This window comes from Sciurus carolinensis, chromosome 1, assembly GCF_902686445.1.
Source record: "Sciurus carolinensis chromosome 1, mSciCar1.2, whole genome shotgun sequence".
NCBI classification, from domain to species: domain Eukaryota; kingdom Metazoa; phylum Chordata; class Mammalia; order Rodentia; family Sciuridae; genus Sciurus; species Sciurus carolinensis.
In genome coordinates, this window is record NC_062213.1 from 10,640,701 (window position 1) to 10,662,001 (window position 21,301).

At 34.6% G+C, this 21,301-nt stretch overlaps 1 protein-coding gene across 4 annotated transcripts in view; it reads right to left on the reverse strand.

Moving 5' to 3' along the window:
• The window catches only part of Efr3a (EFR3 homolog A), a 91,885-nt gene that overhangs the window by 19,365 nt on the left and 51,219 nt on the right, over nt 1-21,301 (reverse strand). For all 4 annotated transcript variants that reach the window (XM_047556023.1, XM_047556042.1, XM_047556013.1 and 1 more), the window contains 9 exons: nt 14,848-15,018; nt 11,418-11,532; nt 10,017-10,068; nt 8,425-8,597; nt 7,755-7,830; nt 3,500-3,661; nt 2,730-2,861; nt 1,586-1,653; nt 475-602 (listed from right to left, as the gene is read on the reverse strand). In XM_047556023.1, coding sequence (XP_047411979.1) covers nt 475-602; nt 1,586-1,653; nt 2,730-2,861; nt 3,500-3,661; nt 7,755-7,830; nt 8,425-8,597; nt 10,017-10,068; nt 11,418-11,532; nt 14,848-15,018 — 1,077 coding nt within the window. The remainder of the gene's footprint in view (nt 1-474; nt 603-1,585; nt 1,654-2,729; nt 2,862-3,499; nt 3,662-7,754; nt 7,831-8,424; nt 8,598-10,016; nt 10,069-11,417; nt 11,533-14,847; nt 15,019-21,301) is intronic.

Consider the following 21,301-nt stretch of genomic DNA (forward strand, 5'->3'; position numbering starts at 1 on the left):
AAGAACAGAAGGAAGTATACAGTTCACAGAAGAAAAAATATTCCCAATGTAAAAAGTTTGTGCATTTCTTTACACAACAGACTATTTTTTCCTACAGGACAAACATTTCCTAATTCATTAAGTGCAATAATCACAAATCATTTATTAAATAATTTCTATAAATCACAAGTTATTTCTGTAAGTTAGGCATAATTATGCTTAACGAAGGGAGATTTCACTTTGCTTTTCTGTTTAAAAGATAACATTAAGGCACAATAATCCATGAATGTAATAATAACAAAAATAAACCATTAAGCATTTGATTTCCTTATGGTAAAATCATACCTACATCTGTAGAGACTGACCAAAGGTTTTCAAAAATAAAACTTAAAATTGAAAACAGTGAGTATATATACCAAGAATTACTTTTCATTCCTCATTGTATAATGGAAAAACTGAAACAATCACCCAAAGAGCTGCAGTTCTTCCTCTTACCTGTTACTTGGGGTACATACGGCACTGACAGTCTCTCAACACTATATCCACTTCCACCCAATGACTCTGCAATCTTGTTGGTCAGAAAGTACAGGTTTTTGTCATGCTTCTCTAAAGATTTTGGAAGTCTGTCAGGTTGATCAAAACAATAATAGTTCAGTGTAACTTAATTCTGAGCAAAAGTAAGAAAATAAGTGAAATGCTGCAGAGCAAAAGCCTCTTTATTCTAAGTATAAACACAAATTAAGCTGCAATTAATAACAAAATATTAGTATGCTTTAGGCAATTGATCTGCATTCTCCAAGACCACCTGGGCCCATGGGCCCATCCTAGCCATACTGCTAGGATTCTTCCCCTAGTAATGCTCCAACAGCGAATTCAACCTTATTTAACTGTGCTGATATCAGAATACTAATAAAGAACATTAAATCCAGTTTTGATTTTTGTGCTAATTAAAAATCTGCTGAGAGGAAAAACTAAAAATGCATCTCACTGATCACTAATAAAAACCCCCAGCCAGCTAAGAGACAAAAAGCCCATGCCCAACCATGTGAGATCTGGCTTTGCTTTCACAGTGCCAGTAGTAATAATAGGCTGATGCTTTCAATATCAAACTGCCCTCAAAGCCCCAGAGTTTGAATCGGGTATGGGAGTATTATTATTCATATATATTTTTTTCTCCGGAGAGCAAGGAAGAATAAATGGTATAACATTTCCTTAATAGCCTCTGTCCCACAATTTTATGAGTATACTTAGCTATTATTGAAAGTCTTCAAAAAGATATCATAATCTCTTAAAGGAGTCCTCATTTACATATGAAAGCATCCAAAAATGCTGTAGTTAAGAGAGATACCACCACATTTAAAAAAGTAAGATAAATCCTTTTTTCTTCATTTTTTTCAAGCTTGCTTCCATGTGTGCATGAGTCAAGCATTTATAAAGTGCAAGAACTTTTACAGCAAGGGAAGGAAGAAGCAAAAAGGATCAAATGATGGAAACAAAAATGATGACTGAAACACTAGAAAGTTTTTATAACAATAATTCACTCCTTTATAATCACTGACTGGTTTTTCTAATAATCCTTTCCTTAAAATGTACTGAATGAACGTACAGGCACTTATCTCTGAAAATATGCTCTGGTAGAAAATAAGGGGCTTCCATAGTTCGAATTTCAATAACCTGAAAAATATCCAAAAACAAAACAAAACAAAAATCAAAACCTTCACTTCTTAAGACCTTGCTAGGAAAATCTGAAAAACAACCAAAAACCCCCAAAGAACACCTTTAAACATTTATGTGGAGTACAATTTTATTTTGGAATTCAAGTCAAGTTTAGAGTCCAGATATATAATTCATTTTGTTTTCACATTTATTATTTTAAAAATTCAGTAAATAAATATGACAATAAAATAATAAGTGAAGTACAAAATAATGATGATTATACTTCCTTAAACCTACTACAAAATCACTCATTTAGGAAGCTCTTCATGAACAACCACTCTCTACCTTCTGCACACCTTTTGCAGCCTGTGCACAAAGTCTCAAAGCACTTGTGAGGTCTGGCTCCTCAACTGATATGTGAACAGAGAGTATTCTGCTTTCATAGTATTTGCGTCCCCAGTGGTGGGCATTCAATAGTCACTCAAATGCTTAACGTATGAATGAGTTTTCTTAGAGTGCATTAAAAACCTGTGCTGTAGTAAGGACTGAAAGATGTGCTTCCAATTTCATAAAAATGAGGTTATCTCTGACAAATGTCTTTTAAAAGTGGTCTTTATCAGGTAAGTCACAGGAATGTATATTAATTCATGCAAGTAACTCAGGAGTTTTTGATGAGAAAAATAATTGCTGAAAAAAGCTAAGCACACTCGAAAGACAACAATAGTCAAAGAATGTATGTACATTAATCATTCAACTCTTGGAATTTGAGTAGACTGGTATAAAATAATAACAGTGATAAAAACAAAAATAGTATAACTTAAGAACATTTAGATAAATAAAATTCATAATAGCTCAAAGGAAAAAAGTACAGAAGAAATAACATAAGATACCATAGAAGAAAAGCATGTATTCTATTCAACCACATTACAAAACTCTAATAAAACGACAGCTACAGTTTTAGCTGTAGTTTCAATTCACAGAATTATCTTAATATTTTGATACATAATCATCAAAGTTAAAAATAATGATCACTTATAAGAAAAAGAATCATTTGTGTTTAAAACTCAAGTTTATGGTCTCCATAAATACATTACCTTGCTAACATGCTGGCAAAATGCAGGAACAGCTATCATCTGACTTACAAAGTTGAGATATGCTGCCACCAGTGCCATGATCCCACAACGATGGAACATGGGCAAATTATCTTCATTGATAATCGCACTATCCTTTAATAAAAAAAATAATATACACATTTGACAGATCAAGTTTTTATGCTCCATCAGCATTTTCTCTGTGATTATACTGGAAAAGTGCAAGCAGTCTGGAATGCTGACAAAAATGTCAACTTTTTAGAAGTTATTTTTAAAAAGAACTGAGAAGAGAATAAAGCCTATCTATAGCAGAGTTAAACTTTACAATTTACTAAATGTTTTTCCCTTAGGAAAGCCTTTCCTATTTATACATATATGTAAACACACACACATGCGCACACATGCACGAGTGCCCAAGAACACACCACTGCATACTGTCCTTTTATTACACAGCACACAGCTCCAATTAAATGATGTTATATATGATTATTATTTAATGACTATCTTCTTCTCCACTATATTGAAAGTATGGGTACAGGAGCTGTGTTTACCTTTTTCATTACAGTATTCAAGGCCTCAAATGATATTTAGCACAGTCAATGTTAATTTGCTAAAAAAAAAAAATAAATGTGACCATAATCTTGAGAACTTATGATCTACAATGACACCCCTCTCTATCAAAATTCATGTTCTTGAATAAAAAAGACCACACTATTTAGAGAAGTGTGCTTCACTTAAAAAGGTTTCTCCAGTGAAAGGTTATAAAAGCATACCTGTAAAGCAATGGCCAATCGAATGAGATCAATAACTACTTCTTCATTGGCCAATTCGATAGTTATAAGAGCTAGAGAAGTATAAAGTAGCTCATAGTTTTTCTGGACATTGTCTTCCTCTTTACAGCCTAAATATATGTGCCTATATAGCTGCTGCCCATTCTGAAAAACAAGAAAAAGATAATTTTGCTTAGGAGCAGATTTCACATGCAAATAACCTTCCACAAAGTAATTCTCTTATTTCATACCTTAATGTGAAATTTTCATCAAACCAAAGTGAAATTGTATTGCAATGATTAATATTACAAATATATATTCAACAACTACAAACTAATGTTAAAGTTGAAGACCAAATTTTACATAAAAACATTAAGAAACAGTTTCACTGTAAATAATTAGAATGCTTTTAGTAATAAGTTTGGGGAAAAAAGCAAATCATGGATTGAATTGAGAAAAGTGAATTGAATGGCAGAATTCTGGGGGATACCTCTGCAACACAGCCTTGGCAATGATAAAGCACATTTTGCTGAGGGGAAAGGACTCTGGCTTTCTTGTCTTAGAAATAATCCTATACTGTGGTATAGAAGCTCTTCAGGAAATAGTGTACAGGTGGCTCCTACACTTTGGAATGAGTCTCCAAAGTTGAGACTAAAGCCTATTTATAGGAGGAGGTTCCAGTAACTCCCCAATGATTGCACAGATATGGTCCCCTAAACCAGACCTAAGCATGTTAATTAATCTAAATATTAATCTAAATATGGTACTAAAAGTCATAAAAGTCTTTCTTCATCTAAACCATTCCTGGTATATGTGTAACTTCCAAGTGAGGACTAAGAAATATAAGGGTATTTCCCATTTCCAGTCACTATGTTGTAATCAGGTTCACTTGGGGAGCTAGCCCTCAGACCCAACTGCTAGCCAGAGCACAGGGAAAATGGAATGGCCACCAAGTTCCTGATTCCCCTGATATGATGTAACTGGCCAGGGGTCAATCGGTATTTCTAAAGCATGTGGTTCCCCAGGCGACTGTAATATGTGGACAGTGCTAAGAACATGAGAGGCTACTCTTCCACATGCAATGACTACAGCTCCAGCCTTATTCTCAGCAGGTTCATCAGACCGATCACTTTGGAAGGAGATGCTGAGCAAGAACAGCACACTCTTCCTGAGTCAGCCTGCCTGCCACAAGCAAATGCTCTGCTCTGTTCTTTAACACGAACTGAGGTCCCATTCTGGTAGCAAGACCTGTTGTTCTACAGTTTTGACAGTCACTGATTGCTCAACTCTAATTTTGTACAGCGTTTAGTGTATCTTTTGGGGGTTCCAAAAATGCAGCTGTGCGCTCTTATCAGAATCTTTTATTTCTGAAGTTGATATTTAGGTTTTCACCTTTCTCAGTCCTTAGTTTGTCATCTTTCTCCCAAATGGTTCAATACTTGGATGGAAAAGAAGGGTAGCATGTTAGGCTCTCTCAATTTCTAAGATGACTCTTTTTTTTTTTTTTTTTTTTTTTTTTTTTGCGGTGCTGGGGATTGAACCCAGGGCCTTATGCTTGCAAGGGAAGCATTCTACCAACTGAGCTATATCACCAGCCCTAAGATGACTCTTGAAACCTATAGTTCCTAAAATCATTCACAGACATTAAAGCAGTGTTTACATTCATGGCAGTTCAGGTCTCAGGTCTCCAAAGTAATGCAAATTTATTTTTAAAAATCACCTACTACATGCCCACCATATTAGAGAAAAATAAGATTTGGCAATATGTACTATAAAAATGTGGTATAGGGCTGGGGAGACAGCTCAGCTGGTAGAGTGCTTGCCTTGTAAGCACAAGGCCCTGAGTTCGATCCCCAGTACCGCAAAAAAAAAAAAAAAAAAAAATGTGGTATAAATAAGTGTAATGACTTCATAAAGTGGTTTGGCATTATCTAGTGCATCTGAAGAATGCATAATCTAATACTTAGAAATTCTTCTCACACAGGCCTTAGAGAAAAGGGAATTATATACAGCAAACTATACACACTGGTATGTTTACAACTGGACAATTTATAACATCCCAACTGGAAATAGTCCAAATGACAAAAGAATAGAAAACTTCTGGTTTATTTATATCAAAAATACTACTGAGACTATTCACATGGATAGAGCAGAATGAAAAACTAAACATAAAAAAATATGCTATGTGCTGCTCCTTTCACACAAAATATAAAAACATACAAAACTCAATAATATTGTTTAAAAATCAGAGCAGGGATTACTCGTGGAGGCAGGATAGACATATGAACACAGGGAATGTGGAATACTTTTGGTTAAACTTGTTAACTTGAAAATAATGACTATATATTTTATAATTCATAATAAAAAGTTCCTTTTTTTTACATTAACAAAAAGAACCCTTTCACAGGTGAGCTTGATGATGAGCTTGCAGTGGTAGTCTTAGCAGGAGCAGTTGTTTTCTCTACAAGTTTCACAAGGAGATGAGACAGCAACATTTCGTGATATAAACTATAAGGGTTTCCTGCCCTGGGACCATCTTCCAACCAATTCAATGTATAAGATGTCTCTAAAACATACAGATGGACCAGTTTTAGGCTGGGTAGGGACATACAAAATGGTTACCAGGACACACCTTGTTGCACTGTAATGTACCACCTGCAGTAAAATAAAAGATATGCTTACAGAAGGGGCACCCTCCTGTTTGTCCTGTGGCTCTAGAACCCCATTTTTTTAGAACCCCAATTTTTACAGGAAATTTGGAGAAATTTCTGTAAGTTACCAAGTAAAATTCCATTTGAAAATCAAATATTTTTACTAATAAAACAAATAAGAAGGTAAATGAAAAAGGGTGTCAAACTATGAAAATAAAAATTGGATGAAGGAAGGAATGTGAAGAGATTACTTCTCAAGAAAAAGATCCTATTAGGAATGGTTTATACTAATAATAACAAACACTTAGCCAGTAAGTTATGTGTTATAAAACAGAGGGATAACTGAATCTGAGAATAGGTTAAGCATTCAAAATTTAACACAGAAACACAGTCTAATCTTGCAGATAAATCATAGCCTTTCAAATTAGTGGAGTAGCACAAATAAGCACAGAATGGTATTACTTCAATTGCTGTCCTAACAGATAAAATCCAGACTTAATTTTCAGGATTCTTTAAGGTCATCATATAAAGGCATAAACTGAGTTTTCAAAATTCATTATATTAGTCAGGATTACAAGTTTCCTCAGCTGTTCAACAACTTCTTTTATCAGCTGAGTCATATAAAGACATATGTTTTTAAGAAGTTGAAAAGAGTTGAAGTCTCTGCCCTAGTTCCAGTTTTTGAATCCACAGTATAACCAAACTTAAAGAATTACTTTTATTCAAGGAATGAGATTAGTTTAAGAAGTGATATTTTATAAATTACTTTTCCAATTAAGTTTTTAAACTGTGAAGGTATTAACTTGACCCATAGCAATCAAAAGTACTGGTAGGGATGGCAACATTAAAGATGATGTCAGGGAGAAAGAAGTCTACTGAGGAGGCAAATGAGCACACGGATTAGATGGTTTGTTGCATGTGTCTTCCACAGTTGCACCTCTAAACACAGGGCCCCTTACTCATCAAGACCAGGAGCATCCTGTGTCATGACTGTTGCATCTCTGGACACCAAGCTCACTGTCAGTCAAGTATTAGGAGCACAAGCTCTGGATAAACAGTAACTATGCAGACAGCTTACTCAAAACACTAAATGGCCTTGGCACCATCTTCTAAATTCAGCCATTTCTAATAGACATACAGAATTTATTTTTCCATTATGGAAATCTAGCTAGGTAAGACTTATTAAGGGCAGAGACCCTACCTAACTCACCTTTATATCTCAAATGGTGTGGAGAATACAATCTAACAAATAGTTAGATTCATGATAGTTATTCAGTGAACACAGCTATTTTAAAAAATTTGAAGTTTTTATAAAAGAGCCACTAAAAGTGGGATCCATGTGTGTGTTTTGGTGGGGGAGGAGAGCAGGGCAATAATTATATGGAGACATTTTGATTAAAAGGATGCTGAAGTAGTGCAGGAGCCTGACAACCTGGAGCTCACACAGGCTGGAGGAGGCATTCCCATGGACACGGAAGGAGGCTGGCGTTGCCGCAGCCTCCAAGTTCTGCGGGTTCATTTTAAGGTCACAGGTCAACAAAAACACCTAACAATTCAAATGACTATAAACTTACATCATGCATTTTATTTTTAGAAGGTGATCTTACCTTTTTCATGAAACTTGTGTCTTGTCTACAAATTTTTTCTCTTTTTATCTTTAGATCAGCGACATCTGGTATTATTCTAGAGACAATATATTATTTTTAATGAACAGTTCATTTGGTTACAATATCATGTCTTACATGAAAAATTATATTTAAGCTCAGGAATACGAACTAATACCATATGCTAGGCAGGATTGTAAGTACTATATATGTATTAACTTTGTTTTCACCACATTCCTGTAAGGCAGGCTCTAATATATCCCCATCTTATAAAAGGAAATTAAAGCTCAGGTTAAGAATATACAAAATAAGTAGTCAATATGAACTAATACTCATTTTAATAAGCATTTTAAATATGCCTATATGAAATGATTCTACTGAATTATCAAGTTTAATGAAGAATTGCATAATCTTGACTCCTTGTCATTACTAAGTTTAAAGCAAAACTACAAAGTAAAAATAAAATTCATATAACTAGTCATTGCTAGTAGATGAGAACTCTGAAAAGGATATTAAAATCCTTACACTTGTTATTTTAGAATATGTTAATAATCGACACCAATTTAAAAACTAAAATTTTCTGTTTAAAAAATTCACAACACTTTAAGTAACATACTAATTCAGAAAAGTAAAAATATTATCATGAAGCCCATTTCAACATGACATGTATCACCTTATTCCTCGAAGTTTTGCCCTATTGTCATGGCGATCCATGAGATTGTGCATTACTTCCAAGACTAACTGCCTCAGTTCATAATCTTCCATGAGAGATGGTGATAACAAAGGATCCAGAAAAGACCCTGGCAGTGCAGTAACAATTGTCTTGGCTTTGTAACCAGAGGTTACCTATCATAGAGATGAAAATAAACAAATGAAAAATATTTGTCAAGAATCTTTCTTTGGTAAACTTCTCACATTATTTTCTAAGATCACACATTTAGGGAAATAGAAAGTATGGATATAAGCCTAGAGGAAAGAAATAGAAACAGTAAAGACTAAGAACTGAAAATTTTAAATTTAAGTTTGTGAATTATTTTTCTATTTTAAATTAAGTAGTTGGTTATTAGGGATATATTTTCAGTTTGGAAAGCTGTACTTCATTAGTTACTTGATTTGACATTTACGAGAGCACAGATATCTTTTAAAGGAGAGGTATGATTACCTGTGGAATTTGTTCAATATAAATGAGGACTTAGAAATAAATGAAATTTCAGGTGGGTAATTTCAACTTATTTTCAGAATTATAAACATATGTGGAACATTTAACATTTGTATTTGGGCACTTATGAGATGAAGGTGACTTTATTAGTTAGCACGGAAATCAATAGGACAATTCTTCCTATCAAGGAAAACTAAAAATATTCCATGCCTCATACCACTTGCCTAAGTGTAGGAAGACAAATTTCAAATATTTTTGTAAAAAAGCTTCAACAAATGTGTTTATATCATCGGAATAGGCAAGGAGTTCTTAAGACACGAATAGAAGGGATAAAATCCATAGAAAAGGACTGACGCTCTGGCTATATTAAAATTAAAAACTTCTGCAAGCCAAGCAACATAAATAATTAAAAATGAAACCACAGGATGGTACTTTGTGCTATCCCAGATGTGAGATAGTTTCCTTAAAAAATGGGGCCGATATTTCTAGAATAAATTTGAAGGATAGTATTTGGAAAGGACACACATTTCAAACAACCAGTACCTACTTTGCCTTGGCATTATGCTAGGTGAAGACGAATCAACGTGAGTGCAGTTGCTGTAAATAACCACAAGGCCTCCCTTTTGGTGTACGCTTTTACTTTTCAGCTATCTACTACCACTTCAAATTTAAAATGACAAATTGCCATTTTTATGACTTTCTTTCCCAATAAGAAGCAATTGTTTGGGCAGTATGTAGAAGATATTATAAAAGGACTTTGGGTTTCCAAGTCCAGGTTCTACCGTTTAGCTCACTGACCTCAGTGAACCTCAGCTCCTTCCACTCAAGTCTCTTAGCCGAGGCAACTCTATCTGTGAAACAGCAAGAGTTCAGCCCTCTTTGTTTCATCAGAATGAAGATCAAACAAAATAATACAAGAAATATCTGTGCAAAGCATGCACAGAAGAAGAGCTTAAAATATGAAGAGCTTAATATTTAGGTACACAAACCACAAAAATAACAAGTCATACTTTCTTATTAAGAAATCAAACAAAGTGAAACTATTCCTTTAATCTTCCCCATGCTTTGAGGTTAAGTGTGTCCTTCATTTGCATTAAACACCTTACCATAAGCAAAGATCTCAGCAACATTATCTGAATTCGCCTGGTTCCCAAATCCCTAAAATACACAAAATGCTGGTATCATGAATGCTAATTAACACCCACATTACTTCATTTACTTACAGTATCTTTTACTGATTCTAAATTTCATTCTTATAAGTAAATTTTATTTTTATAATAGCTTATTTACTTATTCTTATAAGTAATAGCTTATTACTTATTCTTATAAGTAAATTTTAGTTTTATAATAGCTTAAGTCAAAGTTCATTTTATATGCTAAAATAGGAATTAAAACAATTATGTTTAAAAAAATGAAAAACTCAGGTTAAGAGGCTCTCAAAGGAAACAAGTTTATGCCTATGATGGCATGAAAATTAAGTCAGTCATAAATATACAATTAAATGACTGAATGGGTACTGAAAAATCCCCCCCAAAATCACACCCCACAAATATGTATAATTATTAAATGCTAATGAAAAAAGAATTTTTAATGTTTAAAGAGATAGAAATGCTAACTACCTTCATTTGATCATTACATAGTGTATAAATCTATCAAATAATCACATTACCTGATGAATATATACAAACAATTTTTAAAGAAAATTACATTTCCTTATTTGATTTATAATTCTTTGACCATAAATTAATAACCCTTTCCTATTTTCTAAGTCTCTTTAATTATCTGCTCTTACCTGTTTATTATTTATGTTAAGGAGATACCATGTTCATCCACCATATTTACAGTAAATATTTTCTCTGATTTATAGTCTTTTAAAATTATTTTAATTATACCTATTCATGGGGTCTAGGTGATAATTTGATACATCAATATAGGGTATATATAATGATCAAATCAGGGGAGTTAGCATTTCCATCTCCTTAAATAATTTTAAAAATTCTTAATTAGCACTTAATGATATACATATCTATGAGGTACATTAAAATCATTTTCTTAATAAATTTGCAAAACAAAAATAGTCATAAACTAAAGCTTAAACATGCTATCAAATCACATGCCACATAATAGGGGAACAGAACAGATCTTTAAAATCAGTTTTAGTTAAATAGTTACATGAAGAAGTCAACATTCCTTACATACTGACAATTTTTAAAATTTTTTACAGAAGATTTGAAGCTTTAACCCATATATGTATGTATATACACACTGCCCAAGCTAATCAAACCTTTTACTTGGTTAATAAAGATACAGAAAACTAAAGAATCTATGATAAGCTGAAAAATGATTCTAAAACAATATAAATGTTGACTTAATATCCAACTGCTAAGCCATCTAGTACCATAAGAATATTGCTTTCCATAGGACTTTTCTAAGATTAAAAAATATTTTCTAGATTAAAGATGAAATTGAACCAAAATTAATTTAAAATTTACAGTCTAAGAACATACCCTAGTTGACTGATATCCAAAGTATGAGTGGATGTTCCAAACACAGGTACTTTCCCCATAATGAACATCATGATTTCTGACCTCTGATAATCTGGTAGGTTACTTCCAAAAAATCCTATAACAATATTAAGATAAATTTCACAAATTAAAAAGCTAATTTTCTATATAATATGGAATTATATTTTTAACCAAAGCTTTCCATATGTGATAAAACAATTGTAGTCTTAAGGCTACATAATGCTAAAGTCATTATAATTTCATCTGTCCAAAATCATGTATAATAAAAGATGTGTATGATGGATTAATATTTAGATAAAATAATAAATATCTGAAGTCTTTTATGTATAATTTATAGTGGCAAATAATCAGTGAGTTGAATTGATTGGAGTGTTAGAAAAAGGACAAAAAATGTTTAGTATGTCTGATGAAACTTGCTCATATACTGTAAGCCCCAAATCTTGTTCCAGTAGGGAATCTACAATTAGGCCACATTTTGGTAAAGAAGTCTACAATTCAGTTGCTACTCTAGTTTCCCAGGACTACCCAAATGTTCTCAAAGGTCATTATAATGGGTCAGGTTTTACCATTTAACCTTGTGAGTTGATTCAATGCACAATATTCTACTGGTTTAAAAAAATAAATACTTAGCCCATTTACTTGTAATTTTTTTCATGCACTCTCGGGTTTTGAGGATATTTTACATTTATCTGCAGTAGGTTTTGATGGTTTCTCAGACATAAAAGATATACAAGGTTGATCAATTACTCACAATTTAAACTTTCTCATTTCTCTTAAGATCAAAACAGATATCATAATTGGTTTTGTTCTTTTAAAATTCAACATAATCATTACAGAAACTTAATAATAAATAGATTTTTCAATTTAACTTCTCAGCTTCTATTACTGCAATTAATAGTTTATTTATAAAAAATCAAAGCATTCTAGTCATCACTGTGAAAGGTCATCACTGCACTTGATCCACGTAAGCTACTTTTTCCACTTTCCAGGCACCTAATATGATAGACTCCTAATCACTGCAGGAAACTGGATTTCCATTCCCAGCATGCCAGTCATCACCACCAGACAAAGCAGCCTGCACTTACATTTCCCACACACCTGTCACCACGCTGACTGCAGGGCTACTGAGCGCTTACACAGAGCTAACGAGCACCACTGCACCCCCGCCCCTGCATCCAACAACACGTTCAGCATTACTTTATGGTTGAACCTCAGTTTTTCAAAAGTATATAATAGTTTCCTCTAATTAGTGGTTCCCAAATTTTGCTGCATATTAAAATTATCTGGGGAGTTCTTAAAATGCTGATGGTTATACACCAATCTAAGTCAGAATATTTGGGTGTGGGAGTCCAGGTATCAGTACTTCTTAAAGAATCTGAGGTAATTTCAATGTGTAGCAAAGTTTAAAAACCAGTGCCTTAAGGGGAAAAGCTTGTTTTTCTCTCCCAAGTACGTGGTCAACAGGGTCTAGTATATCTATTAATTAGATACAATAATACTTAAAGAACTGACAAAAATCATAGTTAAAAAAAAAAAAGCTATTCATGCTTTACATATTTTTTTCTTTTCTTTTGTAACTTAAAATTGGGCAGGAGCCTCCAACATGATCAAAAGTAAAGACAGAATCTTCAAAACCTTTTCATCCTATTTGTGTTGGACTATTGATCAGAAATGCTAATGGGCCCAGAAAAAAAGGAACATAGCAAGAAGATTTGTTTTTGATTATTTTAATAGAAAAAAGGTATTGGCAAAGAGTTTCACAAGTTAAAGTGCAAAAGTCACAGGGTCCAGACCACAGCTCATATGGGACAGACACATTCTAAGATCCAGTAACTACCAGAATACTGACAAATTCGACAGGAAAATACGAAGGAACTCACAGGTGTGATTTTTTTTTTTTTTAAATTTACTCACTGTGCCACAATGCCATTTCTTTTCTCTCATGCTATTCTGAATGTGTTAAATCATAGACATAGAGTCTGCTATATATACTTTATAATAAAATACTTGAGAAACAATACATTATTTTAGAAAACAATTAACACCGAATTAATTAGAAGTTACTAAAGCAATTTAATTCTGTAAAAATAACATTAGCTGATTTGATATATCATCTTAGAATATAAGATGTAACACCTACTAAGATACATCTTAGTAGAGCTCAGGACTCAGCATCTAGTTCATGGTCTGTAACATCATTCCCCACTTAAAAGGAATCACCGCTCCTTGGAGAAATACCAAACTCCTGGTCTGGGGCAGGAAATACAAAATTAGCTGGAAATAGCTTACCAAATAACACAGTGTTCAAAATTGGAAAGATGCTATAAAAATAAAGAACAAGCTTAAAGGGACACCCACTGGCTAATCTGGACAACAGTTGAGCACCAAAATAATTAAGCACCATAATAAATAATAAACATAAAAATAAAAAGGCACACATCCAAACAAATAATAAGTGTATGCATTCCTGCATACCTACAAAGGTAGACAAGGGGCTCCTGCTTACACTAAAACATTAAGTGCCAACTGGTAGTACAAGAGGGAGTGCTAAAGTTTCAACCCAAAATTTTGCAGCCATCATGATAAAGCAATAATCAAAAATGGATGAAAAATGTGCAGAGAAGGTTGGTGAAGAGGAGAGTATCTGCACAGTCTAAAAGTATCTTCCTAGATTGCTTACTTCTGCAAAACTCATTATTTGGAAAAACTGAGGCTGTATAGTAAGAAATAAGATGACACCCTGATTGATCAAGATTAACATCACCCATGAAGAGCAAATGTGCACTGTGCACCTCTGGTGAGCTACTCTAAGAACAACACATCACTTCAGGCTGTAGTCTAGCTAGGAATGCACTCGCTGATTAAAGCATAATATCAATATCGTATTTATTGATGTTGATAATTTTACCCTGGTTATATAAAAAAGTCTTTATTCTTTGAAAAATTACACTGAAGAATTCAGGGGTAAAGGGCCATGGTATATACAACTTACTATATCCAGTGGTTTAGGAAAAAAAACATGTAGGTGTATATGTACTTATTTTACACACATACACACACACACAGAGAGAGAGAGAGAGAGAAGAATAGGGATGGGTGGAGAGCAAATAAAAAAGAAAATGACATAAAATGTTAACAACAGATGAATCTGTAAAAGATACACAGTGTACTTTGTTCCATTCTTATGCTTGCTTTTTCCAAATAAAAAGGTTTTAGGGCTGGGGAGATAGCTCAGTTGGCAGAGTGCTTGCCTTCCGTGCACAAGGCCCAGGATTTGATCCCCAGCACCACAAAAAAAAAAAAGGTTTTAGAAATATAAACTATCATTCATCATGGACAAGTATGTTCTTTATGTGAGAGCTTTTTAAACCACTGATGTACAAGATAGTTTTGAAAAGTGAAATGTACTTACCTATCGTTTGGATGATAGCATTCTGCACAATCTTCTCATCATTGTCCTTGGAACTTGTGTTTAAGCTGACACTGCCTACTGATCCCCCTTGTTGCAAATCATTTGCTTCAAATTCAACACTGAGACGCAGATGTTTCAATAGGGTATTGAAGACTTCCAGTACTGTGGGCCCTGTGAAGGAATATCTATGTGAGCAGATCCACTTTCCCCAGTACTGTTTATATTCAAAAGCAATTCTTAAATTTCTTAGTAGATTTTTTGGTTACTTTCATTTTTAACTTTTTAACTGGTGCATTATAACCACACATACTAGTGGGGTTCACTATGCCATATTCAAACATGCACACAACACGATTTGATCATTTTCATTCCCTAGTACTTTCCCCATCTCTTCCCTCCTTCCTCCCCCCAATCCACTTGCTAATCTCCCTTTGATTATTATCTCAATTAGTGCATTAAAATTATAAACGTAAGTGGTATTCATTGTGGTACAGTCCTACACGGACACAGCATACTTGGGTAGATGTTGTTCCCCAGCGTTTCCCAAGTTCTTCCCTCTTCCCTCCCTCTGGATCCCTTTCTCCTACTCTGTTGGTCTCCCTTCTGTATTCATGAGTCCCCCTTTCTTAAGTTTATTTTTTTACATAGTTTAAAACACATGATGATTTATGAACTAACCAGTTCATTTTTTAAAAAAGTATCCAAATAATAAAGTCTCCTAGTTATACCAACAAACATTTACTGGGCATCAATGTGCAACTAAATTTATTGTACAATCTGCACAAAATATGCAGCGAAAAACTTACCCTCTATCTATTGTTTACTGAGAGAGTATTTTTCTCAAAGTAAAATGTAGTACGACAATATTTAACTTGACTGATGGGTCAGAATCCATAAAACTCTGATAATATACCTAATTATAACATGAAAGATTTCTTTTGCATCTTTTGAAACTAAAGGAGGAAGAACTTCCCTTAATTATGAGTCAGAAATTATTTTTCAGATGCAAGTAAATTGATTTTTTTTCCTCTGCTTCTTTGTCCCATTAACAATCTCCATAATTCTGCATCTATTACATTACACTTTAGTTACAGGGTTTATTTTCTGCTTCCTATTAACTATATAAGTATCTCTAGAAAGGTAGCCATGGTTAAATGCTTTTTCAAATATACAAAGCCCAGCACACACTACCCTCCACAAAGTAGACATTGATAAGTCTGATGATTCAATATATTGTTTTATTTCATATTTCATATTAAAAAACTTGCCAATTCGGTAACTTGCTTTCATCTTTTTAAGATAATTAATGAAATATCTACATCTAAAACACCCACCTTTATTCAGCACTCAAAGAATATTAGAATATTTCAATAGCTAATATATTTCTACTTTGATTTTGAATCAAAGTAACTACAACCAGATTCTCCTAATGTCTCTATTTCTACATAATAGATCCTTCCATTTTTGTAATCACTGATCTTTGATCTGCTACCTCTCCTTACCCACCGTCAGATGGTTATCAAGTTCTATATTCTCATCCCTCTGCTGCAATCCAAGAGGGATTCTTCCCCTATTGCCTTCAACAATGATAGAAACTTATTTCTGTATTTTGCCACTAGATGAATTAGCCTATATGACATCTCTAATAAAGATTAAAAAAATCTTTAAAGCAGTTTATCAATTGTAGAACTTCATCCATGATCTGCCTACAATTTAACTTTAATTCTATTTCTTTAGCTTCTTTCCAATTGACATCACACATTCTAGCAAAATTATTTTAATACTGCTTTATTCATGCCAATCCAGTTTCCCTCCTGTCTCTGTGAACCCTGGCATCTCATGATATGTAACTGAAGTCTGTTTGTATTAGACAATTAGGTGGAGTTGTCTGCCTGCAAGTAAACTACAGGTTGAGTATCTCTTACCCAAAATGCTTGGGACTAGAAATGTTTGCAGCAGTTTTTCAATTGTGGATATTCACATATATATTATATCTTAGGGATGAGACCCAAGTCTAAACAGAAAATTAATCTGTGTTTCATCTATACCTTATACAAATAGCCTAAAGATAATTTATTTTTTATGTGTTGTTTTTTTTTCTTTTTTAGTATTTCTTAATTTGTCAATGGACCTTTATTTTATTTACTTATATGTGGAGCTGAGACTTGAACCCAGTGGTTCACACATGCTAGCAAGCACTCTACCACTGAGCCACAACCCCAACTCTGAAGATAACGTCTTATGGTATTTTTAGAGCCCCTACATTTTGAATGTGACCTATCAAATGTTGTTAATTGTGGGATTTTCCGTGAATGTCTTTACACTGGCACTGAAAAAGTTTTGAATTTTGGAGCATTTCAGATTTTCAAACTTTTGTATGAGGTTGTCCGACCTGAATCACTTTTCCTTAATCTGTATTCTCCTAATGTTCAATACACAGATGATACTTAAAAAAAAACTTTATCAGAAGACTATTTGGAGGTAAATACTTTAGTGTGCACTATTTAAAGAATTATTATAAGAACTCAAAATTTCAAGAGAAATTGTGGTACATTTAAAAATGTATAGAGAAGGATCCAAGATGGCGAACTAGAGGGAGGCTGCTCCTTGTCACTCCATAACGCCGGTTTCAAGCAGAGGATATCTGTTTCTCGGTGAGGCAGTTTTTGCTGCTTATCGATCCCCTGGTGTTTACCCATTTGTCTGCTGTGATGACCTGCAGTCTGCCAGCATATCAACACCTTTTTTGAGAGCAGATTGCTCACTGTCAGGCATCTATCATTCGCCATTTGCCTGTCTCTCGCCTGTCCATCACCTGCCTTACTCCTATCCATCACCCAATGCTCGAGGTTTACCTCCCGATTGTCTGACAACAGTCAGCAAACTGATCGCCGACTGCCAGTGGAGCACCAGCTGTCTGCTGCTGCCTGGAAGTTTTACAGTGCCTGCAGGTTTGATTACATTTTGAGACAACAGCCAGGCCCCATAGGACCCCTGGCCGGAATGACTCAGCCCCATCTCCAGGATCCCTCAGCCCGACCAATCACTCCCTGCCTCTGAAGCCCTCACATCGACTGACTGCTTCCTGCCGCCAGGACCCCCAGACCAACTGACTGCGCCCTATCCAGACCGACTGATTGCACCCGGCCTCCAGGATCCCACAACCACACCAAACACACTGGACCTCCAGGACCCCTGCTGGACTAACTGCATCCCGTCTCCAGGACCTCCAGCTGACCACGTCCATCCCTGAGATGCAGCTCCCCATTTGCCAACACATTTCGAAGCCAGAGCGGCCATCTTGGATAATCCTGGAAGCTATAGCTCAGATCTTTGGGTGGGGCAAAATCCATCCTGAAATGCCTGCTGGAGGTTTGAAGCTTATTGTCAGGTACCTCTCATAGACCAGGTTACTGAACTCTGGGAGGTTTCATTAGTGTATGACTGTTATACTGTAGATTTTCTTTTTTCTCCTTTTTAAAAAAATTTAGTTTTTCTTTCTTTACTTTTCTTGCTCTCTTTTCCTTTTGTTTACCTGTTCCCTCAGAGTCTCTTTCTCCCTTTTTTGCATGCTAACATCCAATTTCTTTTGATTACACTCTCACCCTTTCTATTTTCTAGAACTTCTGTATATTCTTTTCTTATCCCATTAACAGCCACATTCTACATCCCTCTGCATCCTCTTTGTCCTCCATTAGAAACTGTAGACCTTATTGCAAACCTGTTTGTTTTACCGAAGATAATATTTGAACTCATTTTGTTTATTATGACAATTTTGTTATTGTCCCCATAGGGGCTATTTGGTCTAGGATTGCATAGTGTCTGAATTGGGCACTGCTAATATTGATCTCCCCTTAAAGAAAGGGTTTTGGAAACCTATAGGGCCACTATAAGCCTATAGGGGGAAATCTGCAATACCCCAGATCTGCACTGCTAGAGGGGAAGATACATAAACAACATGAAAAAACAAGAGAAGAAAATGATCCAAACAAATCTAGATTCCATAGTAATAGAATCCAATGACACTATGTTAGAAGAAATGTCAGAAAAGGACTTCAGATTATACATGATTAAGATGATTCTCGAAGCAAAGGATGAGATAAGAGACCAAATGCAGGCAATGAATGATAAAACCAATAAGCTGAAAGAGCAACTGCAGGAAGCAAAAGATCATTTCAACAAAGAGATAGAGATTCTCAAAAAAAAAACCATACGGAAATCCTTGAAATGAAGGAGACAATAAACCAGATAAAAAACTCAATGGAAAGCATCACCAAAAGACTAGACCACTTGGAAGACAGAACCTCAGATAATGAAGACAAAATATTTAATCTTGAAAATAAAGTTGCCCAAACAGAGAAGATGGTAAGAAATCATGAATAGAATCTCCAAGAACTATGGGACATCATGAAAAGACCAAATTTAAGACTTATTGGGATTGAGGAAGGCACAGAGATACAAACCAAAGGAATGAACAACCTATTCAATGAAATAATATCAGAAAATTTCCCAAACCTGAAGAATGAAATGGAAAATCAAATACAAGAGGCTTACAGAACACCAAATGCACAGAATCACAACAGATCCACACCAAGGCACATTATAATGAAAATGCCTAACATTCAAAATAAAGACAGAATTTTGAAGGCAGCGAGAGAAAAGCATCAGATTACATCTAGGGGGAGACCAATACGCATAGCAGCAGACTTCTCAACCCAGACTCTAAAAGCTAGAAGGGCCTGGAACAACATATTTCAAGCTCTGAAAGAACATGGTTGCCAACCAAGAATCCTATACCCAGCAAAACTAACCTTCAGATTTGAAGATGAAATAAAATCCTTCCATGATAAACAAAAGTTAAAAGAATTTACAAATAGAAAGCCTGCACTACAGAATGTTCTCAACAAAATATTCCATGAGGAGGAAATGAAAAACAACAATGGAGGTCATCAAAGGGAGGAACTGCCTTAGAGAAAAACCACTCAAAGGAGAAACCAAGCCAACTTAAAAACCAAAAATAAGCCAAATGACTGGGAATACAAATCATTTCTCAATAATAACCCTGAACGTTAATGGCCTAAACTCATCAATCAAAAGACATAGACTGGTAGAATGGATTAAAAAGAAAGACCCAACAATATGCTGCCTGCAAGAGACTCATCTCATAGAAAAAGACATCCACAGATTAAAGGTGAAAGGATGGGAAAAAACCTACCACGCACATGGACTCAGTAAAAAAGTGGGGGTTTCCATCCTTATATCAGATAAAGTGAGCTTCAAGCCAAAATTAGTCAGAAGGGATTAAGAAGGACATTTCATACTGCTTAAGGGAACCATAAATCAGGAAGACATAACTATAGTAAATATTTATGCCCCAAACAATGGTGCATCCCTGTACATCAAACAAACCCTTCTCAATTTCAAGAATCACATAGACCACAACACAATAATTCTGGGCGACCTTAACGCACCGCTGTCACCACTAGATAGATCTTCCAAACAAAAACCAACCAAAGAAACCATAGAACTCAATAACACAATCAATAACCTAGACTTAATAGACATATATAGAATATTCCATCCATCAACGAGCAGATACACTTTCTTCTCAGCAGCACATGGAACCTTCTCGAAAATAGACCATATGTTATGCCACAAAGCAGCCCTTAGGAAATGCAAAACAATAGAGATACTGCCTTGTGTTCTATCAAATCATAATGGACTGAGAGTAGAAATCAATGACAAAATAAAAAAGGGAAATTACTCCAACACTTGGAGACTAAATAATATGTTATTGAATGAAATATGGCTAACAAAAAACATCAGAGAGGAGATAAAAAAATTCTTAGAGGTCAATGAGAACGATGAAACAACATATCAAAATCTCTGGAACACTATGAAAGCAGTACTAAGAGGAAAATTCATTGCATGGAGCGCATTCCAGAAAAGAATGAAAAGTCAACAACTAAAAAACCTAACATTACAGCTCAAAGTCCTAGAAAAAGAAGAACAGAATAACAGCAAAAGTAGTAGAAGACAGGAAATAATAAAAATCATAGCCAGACTATGGAACCAACCTAGATGCCCTTCAATTGATGAATGGATAAAGAAACTGTGGTATATATATATACAATGAAATATTACTCAGCTATAAAGAATAATAAAATTATGGCATTTGTAGGCAAAGGTATGAAATTGGAGAATATCATGTTAAGTGAGATAAGCCAATCTCAAAAATCCAAAAGACAAATGATCTCACTGATAAGCGGATGATGACACGTAATGGGGGGTGGGAGGGGGGCAAGAATGGAGGAAGGAGGGACTGTATAGAGGGAAAAGAGAGGTGGGAGGGGTGGGGGGGAGGAAAAAAATAATGGAATGAATCAAACATCATTACTCTATGTAAATTATGAATATGCAAATGGTATGCTGTTACTCCATATACAAACAGAAA